General features: G+C 41.1%; 1 protein-coding gene across 7 annotated transcripts in view; it reads left to right on the forward strand.

Moving 5' to 3' along the window:
- ETV1 (ETS variant transcription factor 1) overlaps nt 1–23,917 on the forward strand; it is a 91,257-nt gene that overhangs the window by 42,908 nt on the left and 24,432 nt on the right. For all 7 annotated transcript variants that reach the window (XM_081883376.1, XM_081883378.1, XM_081883377.1 and 4 more), the window contains 3 exons: nt 3,143–3,272; nt 6,697–6,885; nt 12,210–12,457. In XM_081883376.1, coding sequence (XP_081739502.1) covers nt 3,143–3,272; nt 6,697–6,885; nt 12,210–12,457 — 567 coding nt within the window. The remainder of the gene's footprint in view (nt 1–3,142; nt 3,273–6,696; nt 6,886–12,209; nt 12,458–23,917) is intronic.

A 23,917-nucleotide genomic window follows, 5' to 3' on the forward strand; every position in this document is an offset into this window, starting at 1 on the left:
TTGGCCCCCTGGCAGTGGGCAGCTTCTGCCCACTTGGGCAAACAGGGCAAAGGACAGGGAAAAGAGGGCAGGGAAGCTTAAAGCAGGTGGTGCTGGGGTAGGCAAAGCCAGAGTTCTCAGTACATAGAGCACACTGACGCATGCAGTGAGAGATTCACACAGAGTTTAATTGAGGGAAGGACAGAGGGAGAAGGGAAGAACCAGAGACTTTCAGGGATAGCCAACATGGAGCCCTCCAGATGTTGTGGGATTGCTGTTCCCAACATCCATGTCGTTGGCCATGCTGACTTGGCAAAGAGTGAGTAATTACAATGTGGAGAAAGGAAGTGGGAGAGGGAACTCTGGTGTTAAGAGCTGTAGTGTTGTACGTCGATTTCTGTCCCTTTTGCCATTATGGTCCACAGCCCAAGTCTCTCAGGCCATAATGTGTTTTGCACAGGTATTTTTGCTCCAAGTCTAGAGCAGCTGTCCCCAACATTGTGTCTTCCACATGTTTTGAACTACAACTCCCATCACTCCTGTGGAGCAGGGCCAATGATGACAGAAGACTGGTGCTGTAGTCCAACAACACAGAGTTAGGGAAGGCTGCTCTTTACCATTGCGTGGGCCATTTGTGCAGCTTAGAATTATTTAAATCATATTTTTAAAAGCAGCTGTAAATATAAGTCAGAATGAACAAATTTTTAGTGTGTTTTTATTTATAATCTTTTTATTTATACGACCTTTGTTTCCTAGTTTATGTAGCAGATTGAAGGGACACACCCTGCCCCTGGGATTAAAAAAAAACAACTGCAGAAAATATTCTGTGGTAGATTTGGCCACATAATGGATTGCATCCAGCCTAATTTTGGCTGTGTATACACTACACATTACACAGGTCCTTCTTTTTCTCAATTTGGATTGAAGCTGGATTGGGAAAACACATAAAAAGAATGGCAGGATGGATATGGATTGTGGCTGTCATGTGAACATTGCTTCCCAAACCAGTGGTGGGAAAGCACGGGGTGCAGAGTAAGCAGGAGTGTGTACACAGGTAGGTCTCATTGGCATAAATGTGAATAGTGAGTCATATTTTTGTCCCACTTTATTTCAATGTGACTCAATACTTAGGCTGCAGTCCTAGTATACACATTTATTTGTTGAGCATTGTAGGACTTACATTTCCGTAAACATGCAGCGAGAGTTGATCTGGATCCAGCTGCACATGTTCTTGAACATGTGAACAAGCGCAAAGAATGCTGAAGAGCGCATGGTTTGTAACAACCCTATATTGTTTGTTATATAGTGGTAGTTATGCAGTATGATGCCACTGCATGTGATTTTGATAACTGGTGAACAGTGTTAGAAACTGAGAGTGAAGCTGAAAATGAGTAAACTGTAGCTAAAATAGTATGTTCATTTTTTTACATGGTATAGTCGTTCCGATGCCCACCCCTCTACTATTCTTAAGTGGGTCTCTTCTCCAGTTTTCAGAGAGCAGCTGGAAGTGGGGTGGCAGAAAAAGGTCCTCTCTTCCTTCCACGCTGCAGTTTTAATCTAAAGTCTTAGGCGCAGGACTGTGCCCAGAGCTCAGAAAGGGCTCGCGCTAATGAAATTCCCTATTGTAAAATGCACCTAGAACAATGGGAGTTTAGAACACTGCTGGTGAAGGCCTTCTGCTGTTAGGCTCTGAAATTCACTGGATCAGGGTTGCATTCTGCAACCAAAAGTTAAACTCTTCTCCTCTGTGCTCCGGCTCCCCAGCCCAATGATATTTTGAAGCCCTTTCTTGTAGTAAGTACAATACCTCTGATATAAATTATAGTAGCTAAAAACAAATGCAAATGGGTCATTGTTTGTTTGCTTGCTAATGAGCTGGAATCTTGGCCATGCTTCAGTTTTAAAGGGTAAAAGCACTAATAACACAAAGGATCCTTGGTGTCTATTGACACCCAAAGATGTTCCTGATAATTCTCTCTCTCTCTCTCTCTCTCTCTCTCTCTCTCTCTCTCTGCATTTTTACTCCAGTGATTTAATTAATCATTCATTTTGTTAGCTGCACTAAACCAAGGGTAGGGGGGTGGCTTCCTTGTCCCACATTGAAGGCAAAATTGGAAATACAATGAGCTACTGGGCTGCAGCTCATTTGCTTACTTTAGATATGTTGAGTTAATATAAGCACTGGATTTGCATATCATTTGCATGAATCCTGGAAGGTGCCAAACTGGAGTAGATGGACATGTGGTGTTGATGCACCTGTTCTTTCCTTTGAATGTTCTATGCTTCTAATAGGCATTCACCATTTGTGTATACAGTGTAGCCTTTGTAGAGGAGAACAGGAAGCACTTGTATACATGGTTGGGGTGCTAGATTGTGTCAGTTATCATCGAACGTGGAACAAAAAATTGGCACCCTATAGTGGGAAACTTAATAGGTTGCTTGGAGCATTGTGAGAATTACAGGTTGTGTGTGGGAATACATTTTAACGTGTCTTTCGTTTTGCTACAATCCTGATCCTTAAGCATTTTTTATCATATCTTCATGAGGGCTAGAAATGTGTTTTACGTCTTTAAATTCTGAAATCCAAGCTTTACATATTTAAGGATCTGCAGACGACAACAACATGCTTTTTGATGCCTGTTTTTAACGTGAGACTGTGCAGGCTGAAATATGCGTGTTTCTGAACCAAGCCACACGGCCAGGTCCATGCTGAAATTCAGGCAGCACATGATGTACTGTGCAGTGCTGAACAAATCAGGATGGTGCTGACTGAGGCTACAGTATCATAGGCTGAGCCATACAGTTTTGAAGTTCTGATGGGTGGGAGAAAGTATAGTCAATACGGTGCACTTCAGATGTGCAGCTCTCATCATCCCTGATTGGTGGGGGCTGATGGGAGTTGTAGTCCAACCACACCTAGAAATCATCACGTTTCTTACCCCTAATCCAGAGTCTTCTCCGAAAAGCAGGTACCTGTTGTCCCGATGACACACGCACATCAGTAGAAACTTGATTTTAGACAGGAGGTGAGAGCAGTATAGGGGAGCAATTTCATTCCGCCCAGTGCCAGGTTTAAAATGGAGCTGAACCCTCTTGATTCTCTCATCTGATTGTTATTGCTTGAAATGGCTTAGTTTCTGTTCTCTGTCTTCTTTCTTTCCAGTGGCTTTCCATGGTCTCCCAGTGAAAATCAAGAAAGAACCGCACAGTCCATGTTCTGAACTCAGTTCGGCTTGTAGTCAAGAGCAACCATTCAAATTCAGTTATGGGGAAAAGTGCCTGTACAGTGTCAGGTAAAGTAGCAGGTGTATTTTTATAGTAAAACCAGCACAAAACCACTGATAGGAGTGGGGGGGGGGGAGGGGGACAGAACTGTGTCTGCTTGGAGAAAGATATTTTTTTCAGACCTGTGACGTTTTAGAATAATCCTTCTTCTTTTAGGAACTTTTTGTTGGCAGTAACAATTCTCGTTCAGTGCATCAAATTGTATAGTAAATAAGAAAGGGTATTCCAAAATACATTAAGCCTAAAATAAAACAGTCTTCAAGCATCTGAGGTTCATTCCCAACTCCCTCCCCTCCCCCTCACTGTATTTTGTGGTAGCATTTTCAGTGACAAGCTGTAGTATTAAAGCTATGATGGTAATTGAGCTGTAAAAGTTCCCCTTCCCCTGCAGTTGCAGCCTGGTCTAAATACACAGCAGAATAAAGTTGAAAAATCCTGAGGCATTAGAATGGACTATACTACTCCAGATTGAAAGGGGAGGTAAATATTTTAACAATCTCCTCTGCAGAAAACTACACAGCAGGAGAATGGGCTAGGTTAGAACCATTCTCTCTGAAATATTTTTTTGGGGCGGGGAGTGTTGCTGTTTCTTACTTTCATTTTAAAGTGGTACAGTCCACTCTACTGCCTCAGGATTTTCCCCACATCGAAAAATAAATAAATAAAACCACCTAAAAATACAATCATTCTCTTCCTTATTTTTGCTGTTTTTCGCTTTTTGTGTATTAGAAAATGAAAATTATAAAAACAAACAAACCAATATTACAAAGCTTTAGACCAGGCACCCCTAAACTTGGCCCTCCAGATGTTTTGGGACTACAATTCCCATGATCCCTAGCTAACAGGACCAGCGGTCAGGGATGATGGGAACTGTAGTCCCAAAACATCTGAAGGGCCGAGTTTGGGGGTGCCTGCTTTAGACTGATGAGAAGAAATTTACTGAAGAGCGATGGATATATTTACATCCTTACCTAACACATTCTAAATGTGGGTGTCCGCTGGAATTTTTCCAGTGTGGTTGGCGGAATCAAAACATTGAAAAGTGGGGTTTGAAGCAAGCTAGTTTCATTCACACAGAAAGAGAAAAAGAGTGCCTGTACACTTTGCTTCATAGCTCAAATTCTACAAATACTAAAAACTTTTTTTTAAAAAAAGCTAGGGAGTTGGAGTTTATGGTTAATTGGAGGGGAAGCACCCCATGATTCTAAACTTGTTTTAAAGTAATAATATTGTTACATATAGCCACTAAGCATTTGCCTTCCCTTACAATTTGAATTCCAAAAGGGAGATTATTGGTTGCCCCAAGGTTGGTAGGTAAGGGTGTGTGTGTGTGTGTGTGTGTGTGTGTGTGTGTGTGTGTGTAAGTACTTTTAAAAAATGCATTACATGCATTAGGTTGAAAGAGTCCTTCCTGCATAGACAACAAGCCTGGGCAAAATGCATTAGGTGTTCTGTTAACTTTTGCAGATGATATGTGTGTTCATTCATGGATGATTACTAAAAATCACATTTCATTCGGCTTTACAGATACTATTATCTCTTCAGAAACAGGTTTCTTCCCTTTGGGGAACGAAGGGTGGAGAGCAAGACTTTTTTAATGGCTTGTAGAATAATTTTTAATTGGTGTGATAGCATTATGCTCTTTAATAGCTTTCGCTTTTGGAAGCTTTAGTTTGCCGGCACAAAGTTTCTCCATGCATTGCTTCTCCAAAATCTCAGAAGAAGGATTATAAGTTGACTGCGTAGACAGACTTATTTCTCCGTAGGAACTTTCTACAAAATGGTCAACAAACTTTTGCCACCACCAAAGGACGACAGTCCTCTTATAACCAGCAGAAAGAACACAGATGCAATTCTTGCCCATTATATTTCCCCCCCAAAATGTTGTAGATAAAACCTCAGTTAACAAAACATATATTTGGCATACAAATATGCTGTCCCACTTGAGCTAGTTCCATAACCTACTGAAGCCCTTATTGTAGTTAGAGGTTGGCTCTAGTATTTTGTAATGTCACCAGTGTCTACATTGTGTATACTATTCCTACCAGTTGGTAGGACAGTTTCCTTTGGACAGTATTTGGGCTTTTTCAAGAGCTTGTCTTTGGAATGGCATTTGGATTTCTCATGTTTATAAATTAAAAAAGAACCTAGCTTGCACGTCACATTAAACCATAGTTAAACACAAATAAGAGTCTGCGGGTGCACGCGGCTTAAAATTCTTCACTTTGCTTCTTGTAGTGCTGGTAGCAACAAACCATATGCAATAACAGAGACTTGTTTGGGCTTACCACTCAGGGAAACAAACCACAAGCCTGAGTTCAGATGACACACCAAGCCGAGGTTTGTGGGGGGGACTTTTGAACAGTGTGCACCATCACACTCCTTGTTCTTGTTAAACCATACTTAAACATTGACTGTGGCTTAATTGGGCCAAAGGTCCATGCTGCTTGCAAAACACCTTGGTCATTTCTCGAAGAGAATGAAAAGCTTCTGGAGGAGCCTCCTCTAAAAACATAGCTATTGGTTTGAAAAAGCTGGGCATGGATTGAGCAAAGTGCTTTTGCACAATGTTTTAATACATAGAAGTGTAGGTCTATTGGTAGACTGGTTCATTCATAACGGTCCTGGTCTAATAAAGTCATCATAAGACTGTGAATGAGTATTGTGCTTGCTAACTCATCTCTCCCTTTGCTCACATTCTTCAATAAGAGACTACCTGACTTCATTAAAGCATAATTCTTTGTTGCATCTGAACCAGAATATCTGTGGATCAGATCCTGGTTTCATACACTGAATTGCAGAATGTTTTGTATACTAGTTTGTAGCCCCAAGATTAATCCCCAGTTTATTGGTTCAGTTGCACTCTGCAAGAACAGACAGTCAGGTGATCCTTGGGTCTTGTACAGTTTGTTGCAAAGTGTTCCACGAGACTCTTCTGTTGCACAGCCAGTTCACAATGGGCTTCTTAAGACAACCAGCTGATTGTTGGCTCTTGCAAAAAACTCATTGTTGGGGTCTTGTGGGATACTTTGCAGTTGACATTTCTAGTCAACATTTACTTGTTAGGTATATTACACCCCAACTGTTCTTTTCCTAACTTTCAAATGGATGCAGGAAATGATGGATAGAGAATGTTTTGTCCATTAATGAGGTGTTAGTAAAACCCAGGTTTCCCATGTCTATGATGACCAATGCCAGTCATTGGATCATATAGGGCTGCTTTATACCACGTCACACTACTAACCTATCTAGTTCAATATTATCTGCACTGACTGTCAGCAGCAGTCTAGAAATGTTGGTGTTTGAACTGAGGACCTTTTTGCATGCAAATCCATGTGTTCTGCCACTGAGTTTGTGACAGTACTGGCTATATGGCACTGTGTATATGGGGCTAATGTGTCAATTATTTGCAACCCTTTATTTAACTGGCAGTGCCTATGATCAGAAGCCACAAGTGGGAATGAGGCCCTCCAATCCACCAACTCCATCCAGCACTCCAGTCTCGCCACTGCACCATGCATCCCCAAACTCAGCTCAGAATCCTAAACCTGACCGGGTTTTTTCTGCTCACCTGCCTCCATCCCAGCCCATCCCAGACAACAGCTTCCCCATGGACCACAGGTAAGAGATTGCTTTCCCTTACTGCTTCCACAACAGGTGCTGTTTTCAGTGAGCATATTGTTTGTTTGTATCAGTGTTCTTCGCAAATTTGGCCATCGCCATTTGCCATGTTTTTAGTTTTGGAAAGAAAACGATGAAGCTAAGTGTCCTTGGGCAGTCTTGCTACATTTCACCCAATTGCCAGGAAGATTATGTATGTGAAAGTAATATCATATAAGGGATAGTAAAGGGTAAGGCTGTAGCTGTATATTCCATTGATTATTATTGTTGTTTATTAATATTTATTAAATTTATATACTACCCTTCATCCAAAGATCTCAGGGAGGTTCACAAGATAGAAATATGGGATAAAAACACAAAACAAATAGTCAAAACGAAACAACCACCACCCCCCAAAGGCCATAGAATATTAATCGGCCAAAGGCCTGGTTGAAGACTGCCTTTCAACAATTATGCTGTCTTCTATACTTGAAGCTTTTATAGAGGAACAGGGAACTTGTGGTTCACCATATTCTTTGGAACTACAAGTCTCATCAGCCTCAGTCAGCATGGTCAATGGTAATGGATGATGGCTGTTGTAGTTAACAACAACAGGAGGGCCACAAGTTCTCCATTCTTGCTCTAGTGCTTGCTTGTGTCTCTGGGTGTCAATGAGCAAAAGGCAAACAGGAACACCTTTAAGGAATGTGAAAGGTAGGCGTTATTCAGAAGTAGCAGATGTTGTAAACTGACAGCTCTAGGCCCATGTTGGTACTAACTCTGAAGTTCCACTGTCGCAAATATGATCAAATGTAGCATAATATTTCTATAGATCATACCCACTGTATGGGAGTAGGACAGAAAACATAGAGTATATGTACATCTATGCATTTGTTTTTGAGGAGCCAGATTGATGGGTAACGCTGTGTATCAGGGTTTTGCAAACTTGGGTCTCCAGCTGTTGTTGGGCACCAACTCCCATCATCCTTAACTAGCAGGACCAGGGATCAGGGATGATGGGAATTATAGTCCAAAAACATCTGGAAACCCAGGTCTGGGAAACACTGTTGTAAATCATTCAGTTCAGAAGAATGTGGCTTTTCAATACAGCAAGTTACTATTCTGAATTAAGTTCTTTATAGCCCAGGTCTACAGGCATTACTGCTTGTTGTAACAATTTGCATAGTATCCATTGAAAGGGTGTGGGTTTTTCCCCCTTTGAGCTTTTTGAAATGCAACAGCTTAGGAAAAGGAAGTTAAGCTGCCAAAACAAACTACGTTCAAATAACTCTAGGCTGAGCAAAACCACAAAAGCTAAAAAACTGAATTGAAGCTTCATCTCTACGTCCCTAAATCACCCTGCTTAGTCTTTGTGTTTGAAGCTCCTAAGGCAAAGCATTCATTGACTGAGCTAAATCTATTTTGCTTAGATTTTGCTGTGGCTATGTTTGAATTGTGATTGTAATTGTTTATGCAAGTCTGATCAAACATTTACTTATTTGGTTATGTTCTAACCTGCTCAGAACATACTCAAGGAGCCAGCTCTGATGTCATGTGTCTTTACTTCCCCAGCCCCTGTGAAGTAATGTAAAGACCCACAAATGGCATCATATTTAATGGATTTTTCCCATTGTGGCACAATTTTGCCATGATGGCCCATGTAATTTGATGGTGGTTCCCTGTGTCATTTTGACTTATGTATCCTGGTAGCATGATCATTCCAACACCATATAACTGTAGCTTTAGGCTATAGGAGTCATCCATGGGTTCAATATTGGTGCCTGTGCCCTGCTTATGTAATACTTGATAATTGAACAAGCCTCTTGCCTTATAAATGGCCTCTGTTAAATCACACGTTTCAAGAGCACGGCCCAATCTCATGTACACTTGCTTGGAAGTAGACGCATTGAGCTCAGTGGGGTCTTACTTCCAAGTACCTGTTCAGAAGATTACATAGCCATGCTGCTCTATAGATGGTGTTATTGCAGCAGCCTTCTTGGCAAATTCCTTTTTTACCCGTGATGATGATGATCTCGCTTGGCATCCTGGCTCTCCTGTAATTGTATGGTGGCAGGGCACAGCAAGGTTTGGGGTGGGTGGGAAACAGTGCTGTATGGAAGAAAGAAAACTCCCAAGAAGTTTGCGGAATTGAGTGAACCTCTGGCTTAGCATACCTGCTGCTTCAATAACACAGTTCGTAAAAAGGAACAAGTATGTGGAATATAAATGGTCCTAACAAGCACCAACAGGAATCGAAGCCACTTGTATAAACACATGGCTTGATTCCATACAAAACTTCCAGTGCAAGTATTATTAACATCCTTTGAGGCTTCATAAGTGAGACTGTTTCTTATTTTAAGTTCACTCCTTGGCAGTTTTTAATGATGATTTCTGCTTCTTTTCTTTACTAAAGGGGAAAGGGGTGGGGGCAGAACATGAGCATAGTGCCAGTCAACTTAGCTATTTTCTTGTGCTTTGAGGTTAATACTTTATTTTCTGAATACGTGGGCAGACTGCAAAGGCACCACTCCTTTCACCATGGCACAGAATATTTTTAGCGGTGTGAAATAGACTTGCTTCCACACCATGTCTTTTTTATCTTTCTTTGGAATGAATGAGTTCAGCATTACTTTGAATGAATCTGTAAATTTAAATTAATCCAAGCGCAGGTTTTATTTCTGATCATACTTTTAGCCCGATCCTGTTGTTGCTGTAGGCAACGCTGATCTAGCTTGAACATGGCACAAGGACAAGATGCACTATATTATATAAATAATAATACTCTTCAGTGTTGGGGATGCTCTGCCTACTGTAACTGCTCCAACTTCATTTAATTCTGCTTGTCTGAGTCAATACAATTGCCCAAATAAATTAATATTTCCAGTTTCACTTTTTAAAATAACTTTCATTAATTGCTTTGAATCTCTGGAGTTAAAATAATAAGAGAGCTGACATGGAACACATGTTAATTTGTGGTTTACATGTAATGGTCAAACTATGGCTTTCCCATTGGGACTGTGTTTCAGGCTTGCTGAAACAAGAAGACATTCAGTGGGTGCCATGAAGTGTCTAGTGCAGAGGTTTTCAACCTTTTTGGGTCCACGGCTCCCTTGACCAACTAAATTTTTTCTGTGGCACCCCTGTGGGGCTCAGAAGCCCAGTTATGTCACCCCTTGCCTGCAGAGCTGGCAGCCCCTTAGCCCTCCCTTGTGGAGGGTTCCCTCAGCCTCTTCTCTTTTCCTCTCTCTTTGGGAGGCCTCTGGACAGCTGCAGCTACTGCCCCTGATCTCTGAGCTGTCCCACCTGCCCCAAAGAGAGTGCCTCCTCACACTGCCCCACAGGGGCCTGGGAAACACCCTCTGGCCAGCCCCAGAGGAACAATTCACCTGGGGAGCTTGTAGCCAGGGCTGCTGCAACAAACAGCTGTGCAAGCCTTTGGGAGGTAGAGATGCAAGAGGGCATCAGAGGAGGAAAGGAAAGAAGAACAGAGGCTAGTGTTTCCTGCAGCACCCCTGGCTGTCATTCAAGTTGCCCCAGGGTGCCATGGCACACTGGTTGAAAACCACTGGTCTAGTGAATCATCACCTTTGTCTTCTAGGACTTACCACTTTCGCCTTTACTTATATGCTTCAATTCTCTCCCTCAATTCCTGGTTCCATAGTTTACAAAAACTTATCCATGTGCAGTAAACTGTGGTTTGCACAAACAATAGTTTGCTTCAATAAACCATAGTTAATATTAACCATACTTAGGGGTTTTGACATTACACTAAAATACAATAGAATTAGTTGACAAAAATCAAGCAAAAACTGCCAAACTCCTTATGGCCATGCTGGAGTTGGTTGTGGTGGGAGGGATGTGTGAGCCTTGAGGACTTCTTCTTATTCCCACTATTATTGAGCATGTTTTCTGAACCAGCTGTGCCCCCAAATACCCCAGTAATAAGTTCATTAAGTTTGCAGATGATACAACGGTGGTTGGTTTAATCACGGCTGGAGAGGGGGTGGCGGCCTATAGGAAGGAAGTTGAGCAGTTGGGCGAGTGGTGCAGGAAAAACAACTTACTCTTTAACTCAAAGAAAACAAAAGAGATTATTGTGGACTTTAGGAAATGTAAATTGAAAATTCAGCCACTTATTATTGAGGGGAAGTGTGTGGAACAGGTCTCAGTGTTTTGATTTCTGGGAATGGAGTTGAGAGATGACCTAACCTGGGGAGAAAACAGCAAAAACCTGATGAAGAGAGCACAGCAGAGGTTATATTTTCTGAGAATCCTCCGGAAAAATAATCTCTCAAAGGACCTGTTGATGGCATTTTACCATTGTACTGTTGAGAGTGTATTAACTTATGGTCTGTGTGTGTGGTTTGGGAGCTGCATGGTCAGGGAAAAAATGCTGTCCAGGGTTGTAAACACTGCAGAGAGAATAATTGGGTGCACTCTTCCCATCTTGGATCAAATCTATGCTTCCAGGTGCCATAAGAAAGCTGCAGAGATAGTGCAGGATAGTGCGCACCCCGGAAATGATCTCTTTCAGCTTCTGCCTTCTGGAAGAAGGTACAGGGTTATAAAGACTAGGACTAGCCACCTGAGAAACAGTTTCTATCCAAATGCAATTTTGGTTTTAAACGCAGTGTAAGGTAGTCTCTATGGGAGTATATTGTATTTAATTACGGGGTATCAGAGTTTTTAGGAGGCTAAACAGGCTGGGATAACAGGTTTGTTGGTTTTTGAATGTCTGATGTATATTTTTTCAATTTCGTTGTTCTGTATGGGACAATGACAATAAAGATTATCATATCGTACAAAGTACATTATCATATGTAAGAGATGGAATATCACTTTAGCAGAAGCTAGTGTTTAAACCATGATCTTCTGAGCATTTGGAAGTGGAATTGGAGAAAGTAAAAACTTGAATGATATGTGTGTTTTATCTCCCCCTCCCCAATATCTCAAGTGACCAAATATATTCAATATTGTGGTTTCTAATAATTTCTATCACTTATGAGTGGTGGTGCTAGGAAAATAATTTTATTATGAAACCCTTCTCGGGGGCAACTCTCCTTATCTAATTCTTGCAGATAGATGCCTCTTGCGCTGTCTCATAGACAGGCCAGCCAATACATTACTCTGCAAAAAAATTATATAAGCAGTGTTTACCTTGTAGAAGGATTTCCGTCCCAGAAAGCATACCACCACAAATTGTTTCTCACCTGTTGTGAGAGTTTTTCCCATTTCTCGAATTTTTCATGCTGACTCCCCATCCCACCTTTCCCCCATTCCTGGATTAATAGTAGTAACACTGCTCTGTATCTCGGAACTGAACTCTCTCTGTGTTTGTATCCTAGATTTCGCCGTCAGCTCTCAGAACCTTGCAATTCATTCCCTCCTTTGCCTACCATGCCAAGGGAAGGACGCCCGATGTACCAACGGCAGATGTCTGAGCCAAACATCCCTTTCCCACCTCAAGGGTTTAAGCAGGAGTACCATGATCCAGTGTATGAACACAATGCCATGGTTGGCAATTCAGTCAATCAAAACTTCCCCCCTCCTCTGATGATTAAACAAGAACCTAGAGATTTTGCGTATGATTCAGGTAGGTAGAAGGTTATTCTCTTTCCTCTTTTGTTTGGTAGGCTTTTCTTTATTCAACGATCTGCCTCCTCGGTAAGCCTCGTAGGAGAGGATAACTTTCCTGATAAATAAGAATACTGTACTCCTTTGAGTTTCCATGTTGAGATTGTTGGGGTAGAAAAGGCTTTATTGTACTAGACACCAGACTAGCAGCCCTATCTCATCAGAACAGATAAAGCTGCATTCAAATTGCCTTGCCATACTTTCTCTCTCTCTTGAATACTTTCCTGTTAAATTGCAATGGAAAGAAATCATTTCAGTTCTTGAGGAAGCGAACTGGTTGTTGAACGTGATGCTGTAGCTCGTAATACAGTTATACATCTGTCTATGTAGTGATGTCTGAGCTTCTCCTCCAATATTTTAGGAACAGAATTTAAACCTTTACATTCACATAGCCATATTAGAGACTTGATTCTTCATCTTGAGTGCATTGGGAATTCAACAGGCCAATCAAAACAGGAATTGGGTGTCTATGGCCCTCCATCTCCCATCAGCTCCAACCAGCATGGTCAGTAGTCACCGGTGATGAAAAGGTGCCATCCTCCTGCAACATCTAGAGAACCACATGCTCCCCACCCCCCTCCTCTGACTATATCTATATCATTGTATGTCTCCATAAACACCACCTCTATTGATCTTAAGAATTCTCCAGAGATTTTGATATTGAATATTCAATTTAGATGAATTGGGTTTGGATTGTGACTTATATCCTGGCTCTCAGTTAATACTGTTCTTTTCTTTTTAAGTAATTAGTAATTATGAGTACAATACATTTTGCCTCCTCGGGAGACACACCATGAATGTGCTCGCTTTTTTGGTGCAAGGAGTAGGCAGCTATTTCAGGTTAAAGTTCCCATGGTGTGTTCTTGCCTTGTATGGTTATAAGATAATTTTCCATGTCTGGGAAGCCAGGTCAACAGCATCAGAGCCTGCTGTTCAGAGAACCCTTGTCCTTTGCTTAGCAAAAGGCCGATGCTATCAGCCACCTATTAAGTTGCTCAGGAGGGGCTAGTTAAGGTTCCAATCAATAAAGCTTGAGCACTTTCCTCTTAGAATTGATTCCACCCCCCACCCCCCCACACCTTACAGTAGGATTAAATCTGGAAAGATTTGTCCACGATTTAAGAGTTGCTCAAAACCTTGAAACTGTTTCCTTTTAGCATAGCATAACAGATGTCGCTCCTGACACTGAAATAAAAGGGCCTACAGTCCTAGTCACCGTGTTATGATCTTTACAAGTGCACTTCTTCAGCCTACTAAATTTCAAGGGCAACAAGGCTCTATTGTCAATGTGCTTTTTATGTTTAGGCAAGTACTTTGTGCAATTTCCCCCACCCTTTGTTTCCACGGGAGCTCCTACTCATTCTTTCTCATTTATCCATCAAATGATTTCTCCCCCTAACCTCCTTACCATTCACAAATATGATCATCTGGTGCAGTAGTCTGCAAACTTCTGTTTTCCATTGCTGGTAGGGAAAACTCCGTTCCCCCATACAGTTTTGGGCAAATAGGGAGGCCACCTCAATGCTGTCAGTATTTTGCAAGAGGGGTTCTGGAAATGTTAGATTGCCCAAGTAAAGTAAAGTAAAGTAAAGTAAAGTAAAGTAAAGTAAAGTAAAAAGTAAAACACTCTGTTACTGTGGTACAACAAATCCACCACCCTGCCTGAACTCTTTGCAGTTAGGAAAGTAACAGAGAAACATGTGGGATGCATAGCTACCACACAAGCATATGAGCATATGATTTCATGATGAATGATCGTTGTCATATAACTTCCCCACAAGCAAACTGGAACAAATGACCAGTTATAACCTCTGTGCTATTTGACGGTGAATGCTCAATATACAGGTTGGTTAGAGGAGCCTGAAATATCCCTGATAGTCAGAAATAGCCTAGCTGAACAGAGGTTTAATGTCTTAAGTGGTTCTTTCCCTTGCCATCTCCTTTATATTGGAAAATTAAAGTCCTTGATTATCACTTTATGAAGATGGGAATATGTATGCTTATCTTACCCTTCCTTCAAGAAAGTCAGGGTGGTGTACAAGGTTCTCTGTCCCCTGTTTTATCCTTACATCAGCCCTATGACGTAGGTTAGGCTGAGAGAGTACGATGGGCCCATGGTTACCCAGTGAACTTCATAGCTGAGTGGGGATTTGGAAGTGGGTCTTCCCAGTGCTAGTCCGACACTCTAAGTCAGGCACGGTCAAACTTGGCCCTCCCGCACTTTGGGGACTACAATTCCCATCATCTCTGACCGCTGGTCCTGTGAACTAGGGATGATGGGAGTTGTAGCCCCCAAACAGCTGGAGGGCCAAGTTTGGCCATGCCTGCTCTAAGTGCTCCACCACACACACTCTATGTGCTTGTGTCTATTAGATGCCTTCCACACAACGTTCTTCCCAAAGTCGTCATCTTTGCAATTTGACAGAAATGCATTGGGCAATCCCTCCATCCACTTGCGCACTTACAGTTCACAACTGGGCCCAATAAAACCTCCTCTCCTTGTACCACATTGTACTAGCCATTAATCTAGTCCTCCATCACTCTCATTTGTTTATTTAAAGTACTGTTTTCCCATTCTTCAGCCAGAAAAAAAGCTCTTGGAGTGGCTTAGAAATGTCAGTGATAAAGACTATCCCTATTCTCAGGCTTATAATATAAACACATGATATGAAAATATAAGGGAGGAGGAAAACGGACCACGCAGGTTACTATTTCTCACCCACCTATGGTGTGACTCGGAATTTGCATAGAGTGTTGAATTTGAGTATGTTCTTTGGTTGCCGGAAACATTGACTGTGCTGTCCTCCCATTCTTGGTAATGGATAGTTTGGACACACAATGGGGAATGTGATGGCTGCCTCTGGTGGAGCATTATTCTGGCTCTTTGATGCGCTTTTATTTTTAGTACTCAGTATGGAGCGCACTCCCCCCCCCCTTATTCCAATATGTTTGTTTCTGATTCCCCTTCCTTTCTGCCCATCGCTATAAACTTCAGAAGTTGGTCTCTTTGCTCTTGCAGGAGAAGAATTAGTTCTAAAAATGAACCAACAGTGCAACTAGTGGCCATTAAAAATTGATTTGTGGCCTCAGAGTACTTCTTATTGACTCCAAAACCCCCACATTTAAGTTGACACATCTGTACACAACATAAATTGCAGTCAACAACTAGGGTCTGATGATATTTTGTCGTGTTGCCATCTGTTCTCCAGAAACCATCATTTTCCCTTTCCTTGCTCTAAGGGTACATTAAATAACCCTTTTGGAGACATAATGCATTTGCCATTGAATCATTGATTTTATTATGCTTATGGATGTTTGGGTATAAGTCGCTCTGACAAAGAGCTTGCATAATATTACTTTGCTGTCCAGATAAAAATTCAAAAATCTGTTTTGCAAGATTATTATACTAAGATGTTCCTTCTGGGATATTTTGAAAGAGCCTCATAACTGCTGATTGCTTTTGAGCACTGTATTCTTACCCGTTTTGGAAATCTGGTGAATGAAAACCATTATTATGGAATGATTATAACTCTATTAAAACATGACATTAATTATGACATCGGAAATGGCAGATCAATTAGTTGTAATTGTAATTGCAGGTATGCAATTTCTATTGCAGAATGTTGAGATAATGGAACATGGAAAAAAAGAGAAATGTCAACAGAATAGAAGCTGTTTTATTTTTCCACCCATCCTAGGAGCCATGCTGAGGGGAAAATCGAGTAACATAAAATAAGGCAGTGCCTTTGATTTGACTAATTTCTATTAGAGAAAGAATACGCAAGCTTTTCAGTTACACGGAATTCTGCACAGTAAAGTATTCTAGGTAATTCAATAGCTTGTATACTCGAATAGCCAAATGAAGTTGGTCGATTTAAAATGGGAATTTGCTTCTATTGTGATGTGTTGTTTTTAACAACCATGAGTACAGAACATATCCCCAGTCAGCTATCACCCTACCCCAATTTTCCATTTTGGGGAACTGTTTCAAGTGTGCCTGGATACCTGCCAGGTTTTTTTAAAAAAAAGCTCTTTTAGCCTGAATATAGCACCAGGATTGCTCTTGTGGCTTAGATTATCTGTGCTTAGACAACATTAGGATAAATTGTACCCTATTGTTATGATTAGGCTTGATAATACTGGAAGTGCAGATTTCCCTGGGACTTACCTCAAGCTGATCTGTTCATTTTTCTGAGGGGAGGCATCCCAAAGTTTGGTGTTGAGCAACGGCTTATTCAACCCCTCACTTATCTGTAGGGCTCTGCAGGGTTTATACTTGCTTCCCATCATCTTCAGAATATGGGTGCAATCCTATAAATTGCATAGCGTACCATCTGGTGTGGTAATGCCACACAGCTGTACGTACAGCTCATTTTCATTCAGCCCACTTCCTGCCAAATTATCATTTTTCTTATTGACAAAATGGACTATTAAGTATCTTCTGCTTTAAAGTGGTTTTGCATATTACAAACCAGCAGTGATAGCAAAAGTTGCAAGACACTTGCGTATGTCCCCCCCCCCCCCCAGTCCTGGTTAAATATGTCAAGTGGATGGTGCTGCAAACAATATCTGGTTTTCAACATCGTGATATATCACCAGCTAAACATCACGACATATTGATATATCACGATGTCTGAAATAAGGATGGAACTATGTAGAGACATTGGCTGCCTTCACGGGTTTTCCCACATTGTGATTTTTGCATAGCGCGCGCGCACACACACACACACACACACACACAATGATTTACAATATATTGCCAGGTCAAAAACTAGAACCGATATCACAATATGGATTTCAAACTGGTTTTGGGCGATATATCGCCCAGCTCTACTGTACACACATGCATGTACCAGTCCTAAAAGACCCACATTGGCTCCCAGTACATTTCCGAGCACAATTCAAAATGTTGCTGCTGACCTTTAAAGCCCTAAATGGCCTCAGCCTAGTATACCTGATGGAGCGTCTCCACCCCCATCATTCTTCCCGGACACTGAGGTCCAGCTTTGATGGCCTTCTGGCAGTTCCCTCACTTGAAACCAGGCAGAAGGCCTTCTCGATGGTGGCGCCCACCCTGTGGAATGCCCTCCCATCAGATGTCAAGGAAATAAACAACTATCTAACTTTTAGAAGACATCTGAAGGCAGCCCTGCTTAGGGAAGTTTTTAATGTATGATGTTTTATTCTGTTTTTAATCTGTTGGGAGCCACCCAGAGTGGCTGGGGAAACCCAGCTGGATAGACAGGGTGTGTCTGTGTGCGTGTGTTTATTTTATACCCCACATTATGCTCTGTATGCAGACACTTGGTGTTTCCTCCATTGACATCATATCTGTAGCATCAGATGTAATCAAATATCCCAGTGTTGTGTTGGGAGGTTGAATGTGGGTGAGCTTGTTGAGGCTAGACCATAGTGAAATAAATAAGTCTTTCACTTTTACTTTATTTGAGAGTGTGGGGAGGACTGAGAGAGTAGTAGAGGGTGTCCCATATTTAATGGGTTCAGCTTGTAATAGTGAATAATTTTCACAGCCTTGAACATTTCTGAATCCATTACTTCACCTGGTTCTTAATTAGAAGTTGTGACACAAAGTATACCTCCCCTGCAGTCACATTTAAAATTTATTAACTTTGTTGCCTCATAACATTGATTCTTTAAAAATACTTGACTGTCCTTTGACAATATTCAACAGGTCAGCTGACCAAGCCTAAGCTTATGCAGCCTGTTGCTAAACTGTTGAGTTTCACAAAGAAACGCAGCCTAAAATGGCAGTGCCTTGCTGAAACTTGCTCTATGTCTGGAACAGAAATTTCTCTGTCAAAATATTCCCTCTTCACACTTTGGGAATGCTGTTTATTTTCTTCTGCTTGAAATATTCAGAGAAAACAAGGCACAAGCATGACAGCAGCCTGTCACTTGTAAACTTAGTGCTTAGTAGAGAATTGGCATGGGAGTTGAAGGAAGGATAACCAGAGCAGCAAAACTCTTTCAAAGATAAATGATTCAAACTCCATGGTGTTGTCACCATACAACGCAAGATTACCATAACATACAAATATATATATATTTTTTTAAAAATTGGTCATTGCAAAGGTGTGTAAATATCTGGTGTTTATGCTGTTTACTACATATAGGACTCAAAATGAAAATATTTTTTTAAATGGGGCAAGAAGAGTGCCACTGGCAGTGAGGGCAGGGCAGGGAGAGTGACATAATCAAAGCAATACACTATCTTGCCTCAAGAATATTAATTGCCACAAATTGGAGAGGAGAGAAAATCCCAGCAAAGCTGGAGTGGCAAACTAAGTTGTTAGAGTTCTCTGAGTTGGCAAAAATGACAAACTGAGAAGTAATACCGACCAAGCATTTATTAGGAAAGATAAAAATATCTTATTAAATACTGCAATAATATGACGTCAGTGGCAGGATTTGAATGACTTCTGTGGTAGGATGAACAACCATGAGGCACAGTAACATTGATGAAAATTAACAAAAAAAATATGAAAGTTAACAGTGTGCTAGATAGATTAAGTGGTAAATACACGATGAGGTAATGGGAAGTTGTTAGAAACTCAAGAAGAATGTACAGTGATATGATGTAACAAATTGTATCATTTCCTTTTCCTTTTTTTGATTAGCCCTTATGTTTGTTACTTCTTTTTAATCTCAATGAAGCATTTAAAAACAAACAAACACACAAATCAATACACTATCTCTGTGCAAGGACCATAGCTCAGGGATAATCCCATGCTTTTGCTGCAGAACATCAAAGGCTATTTAAGGGGGGAAAGAACATTTAGTAGGCAACATGAAAGATATCAGTTGTATCCACATTCTTTTGTGGATAGCCTCCAGGGTGTGGGGCACGGGCCAGTGATGGGGAAGGCCATTGTCAAAAGTAAGTATGCAAGCAAGAGGAGTATATGGAGCAGGTTCATTGAGGGTTGTTGCTTGCTGAGGGGGTCAGGCAAGTTCTGAGGGCCAGGTGGACCTGAACCACTGCAATTAGGAAGGTTGACAAATAAACTCTGTTGGAAGATGGGGAGGCTGGGTGGCTTGTCCATCTCATCCAGTATTATCTACTCTGACCAGTAGAGGTTATCCATAGTCTGAGGAATAGGTCCATCACACCCTAACCTCTGCTACTTAGTACTATACAAAAAACCCCTGAAACCTGGAGGTGCCTGGGATTGAACTTCTCTGTGCAAAGCATATCCTCTACTACTAAGCTACAGCCCCTGCCTAGGATACACAAAGTCTGTACTGGCATTGTGCATATCTTCACCAGAGTGAAACTCAAGGCTGCTTAAACAGCAGAAGGGCTGTTGGGTAGAGTGCTGTGGGGAGCACTTTCTCCCCACCCTTTATGACCACGTTTGATGCCCCGGGAATTCTGTGTCTGGTTTAATCCACTGCTTCCGTACAGCAAAAGGTTGAATGTGGCCTACCCCACCCCCATTCAAATCTGAATTTGCCTCGTTTAACCAGACTGGTAAAAAGACTTAAAAATAAAGCTTTGAAAAACTTTTATGGTAATTTGGCTGGTTGTGCCCTGGTTTGTTTGTTCAGTGTAATATTTTAAGTGAACAGAGTTTCTGCATCTTACCAGATGGATGTCTCTGTAGCAAGAGCAAATAAGGCCAAGGTGAAATACTCTTCTTAATTTGTAGATTTGAAGAGCTGACCTTCTATCTCCCCCACCCCTGCCCCATTTCTTATGTTTCAAATCTTTTAGGAAGTAGAACTCATTGAACATGGTACAGTGGTACCTTGGGTTACATACGTTTCAGGTTACAGACTCCACTAACCCAGAAATAGTACCTCGGGTTAAGAACTTTGCTTCAGGATGAGAACAGAAATCATGCTCCGGCGGCGCGGCAGCAGCAGGAGGCCCCATTAGCTAAAGTGGAGCTTCAGGTTAAGAACAGTTTCAGGTTAAGAACAGACCTCCAGAACAAATTAAGTACTTTACCCGAGGTACCACTGTAGAGACTTCTGAGTAAAATACATATGTTAGCACTGTTAATGATGAGATATACCGTAATATAATGCAGTTATTTTCCATTTGCTTAGTAGGTTAACATTAGGGACAAGTGCTGTACAAATTCATGTAAACTATCCTCTGCTCTACTACTGCTTATATATATATTTTCATTAGTATTTCTTGTCTGGAGTTTTCTAAGGTTTTGTTTTGTTTTTAAGTTCACACTAGTTTTGAAGTTCCCATCAATGCAAAAGAAGTAGTTTTCAATGAATTCCTAAATGCCTTATAATGTGGAAACAACTCTTCTGTTAGTTTATACAATTTATTGTTCTGTTTTATCCAATACAAAGAGTTGTAGGGTCAGATATTCAGTGCATTTTGCTTCACAACATTCAAGATTGTTGTGTATAGTTGTTTCTGCCAGACAAAAAATGGTAACCGCTTGCCATGCGTATATAGTAATGGCAGCGATTGTCCTTGATACATCCTTGGAAGCAAGTTTATATTGATGGCCCTATATTGCAGTAGGCTGGTGCACTTGTTAATTGTTCCACAGCCTCTATAAAGCTGAATGTGTTGAATCAAGCTGTTTGGAAAGTTTATTTTTCTGATCAGCAATTGTTCCTTTAAAAAACCCCAACAGTAAACCCTTGTGGTGGTTGCAACACAGACTTGTTAATTTTGCCCTTATGAGTCGCCAGGACAGCCTGATCTGGCAGGGAAACATCTCTTGAACCACAATCCTGTGCTGTACAAACAGATAAAGCCACTGAACTCTGGCTTGCCTTGCACTGAAAAGACTTAATCTCCTCTCATTGCTAATTCTTTTGCTGCAATAACACAACCACACAAGGACTGCTCAATTAGGTCCTAGAATGGGGCTGAGTTGTGTTCCATTTTAAGAATTTATATGTCAGGCTGTTGCCTCATAATATGAATGAATGAAAGAAATGATAGATTGGCTGACTGTTACTACTTTCTTATTTCTCATTGGTAAAGAAAAAAGAAGAATGGAGGGAGGGAGAGAGAGAGAGAGGCCCACAGGTGTTTGTAATGGAGACAGGGACAGACATCCTGTTGGCTTTCAGCCCACACAGCTGTTCTGTTGTTAACATATTTGCAACCCCGCCGTTCATCTGCACAGATACTAGGAGAGAATGCAAGACACAAAAACTTATTTATTTATTTATTTATTTATTTATTGCAAGCTTTATGTACTGCTTAATCAGAAAAAAAATCAAAGCAGTTTAAATAGTGTAAACTGTTAACTAAAGATAGAAAAAAGCAAACTTTAAAAACAAAAGACACAATAGAATTATCAAAATATAAATAAAAACAGTTTACAAAACCAAATGTACATAGTAAAACTGTGTGGGTAGGCTATCCTAAGCAAAGTTTTTAGCAGGCATCAAAAACATTACAACAGCATCTGCCTAATATTAGTAGTACATAAATAAATTATATGTGCACAGTTCCTAATATCACATTCATACCCAATGATAAAACCATAAAATACCTCCCAGCCAATGGGGAAGCTAAAACCACAGAGCAGGATTAATTCAATTCCAATCAGCTAAACTACTAAAAGTGCCTGTGAAAACAGATGGGTCTTAACTTGGTGCCAGAATGATGTGGTGTCACCATCAACAATAAGGGGAGGGTATTCTGCATAACACACTTTGCTTGACAGTGGAATGTGGAGAAGCTTTTCATCTGAATTTCATTGAAATGGACAGGATGGGGAGAGATGATCCATCAGGTATTAGGGTCCCAAGTCATTTAGGGCTTTATAGTTAAACGCTGGCACTTTTGCAAATCAGCACAAAATGGAGTTGGAAGAGGAGCTCATACCCAGGAACTTGTGGCTCGCATAGGAACTGCTTGCACCCATCTAGAAAGGCTTGCCACGTGCTTTGAAGGCCAGTATCATGTAGTCTCAGTACATCACTAATGAAATCATGTGACTATGGAATCCAGCAATTTCAATTATTAGTCTGTCAGCTGGGTGATCCTGCCTGTTGGCCATTGGCACTCCTCTCACACCAAGCATTTTGATAGAGGTTCACTCTGACCGCTGTCAGAAGAAAATGGCATAAACAGACAGTTTTCATCATGTCACAACAAACATGGAAATGGTGCATATTTGTGCATATGGGGAGAACATTGTGCAGCTTGAAACTGTTTGTTCACATTCAAAAGTGCCTGCCTTAGCTGGTATTCTTCCTTCACTTCCCCCATGTCCGTTTTCCATGTGTACACAATGTTTAAAAAGTTAATTGCCAAGATTATTTTCTTATTCAGAGGTATAACCCTATAAAATCCATAGCTCTCTTGCAGTGAGTGCTGCATCAGTTTGAACAGGCAATATCTATAAAGTTTTGTCTCGCTCCTCCCTCCCTTTTCAAAGAAACGGATAAAATATCCTCTGAATCTACGGTTACAGTAAGTGGCACTGGCTAATGATTTGATTTGAGAATTGAGAATACAGTCTGGATTTACTCTCTATGCATTAACGCAGGTCAAATGGACACGGGCTGCATTTTAAATCAGTAATGGAAGGCTGAAGCTTTTCTTAAACCAATCACATCGGCCTTTCCAAGACTGACTGATCCCTAGAGGCCGAGCCTAGTAAGCAAAGCTTTTATATGAATGGACTCTGTGCAGGCTGGAGTTTCATTCATAAAATGGATGCTGAAGGGGGGAAAGGGGGAGGGAGGCGGCGGGAGGAGTGCACACATTGGAATGTCCATTTATAGAGAGCTGAAGGGTGTAGTGTTCCATCAGCTGCTTCCCTTGGCCGTTGACTTAAAGTAATGATTAATGCTTGCTGGCCTCCTCTGCTTGTAACTTGACACCATTTATGGCCTTGGTGCGTTCCTAATGTATGGTGAATGAGAAGGCTACATAATCCAATCAGAAACATAAACAGGAACTGGTTGGTCTGAATTCCATTCAAATATGTCACTTCAGCCAGGCTGTGTTTGTAGAACTTAAATTTTATAGACTGAGAATGGGATGGAGGAGGAGCCATGCAGATGTGTGTTTTTTGCAGCCAAGGCTCACAAGAGAGAGAGGGGTCTTTTTCTCTGTGTGTTTTCTCTGTGTTTTTCTTCTTCTTGTAAATAGCAACTTAACGTACACATAGTTTGAAAGTGACCCCGTATGACTGAAATAAATATAGAGTGTAAAAATGGAGAGCCACCAGCTGGGACAGGATTGTACATTAAAAAAAAAAAAATATGACGTCCTTTTAATGTTTTGGTTCTGCTGTCAATAACAAGTAGCCTTTTGTTGAAGGAGGCTGCTGTTGCCTAATGTGTTTTCTGAAAACCGGATGTCGTGATGATGCCAGAGTAAATCAGCAGTTCACTATAGAAAGCAATCTGGTGTGTTTCAGGGAGGAAAACTGTGGATTTTATTTTGCATGTGTTTTGG

This window comes from Podarcis melisellensis (assembly GCF_964234715.1).
Source record: "Podarcis melisellensis genome assembly, chromosome: 12".
NCBI lineage: Eukaryota > Metazoa > Chordata > Lepidosauria > Squamata > Lacertidae > Podarcis > Podarcis melisellensis.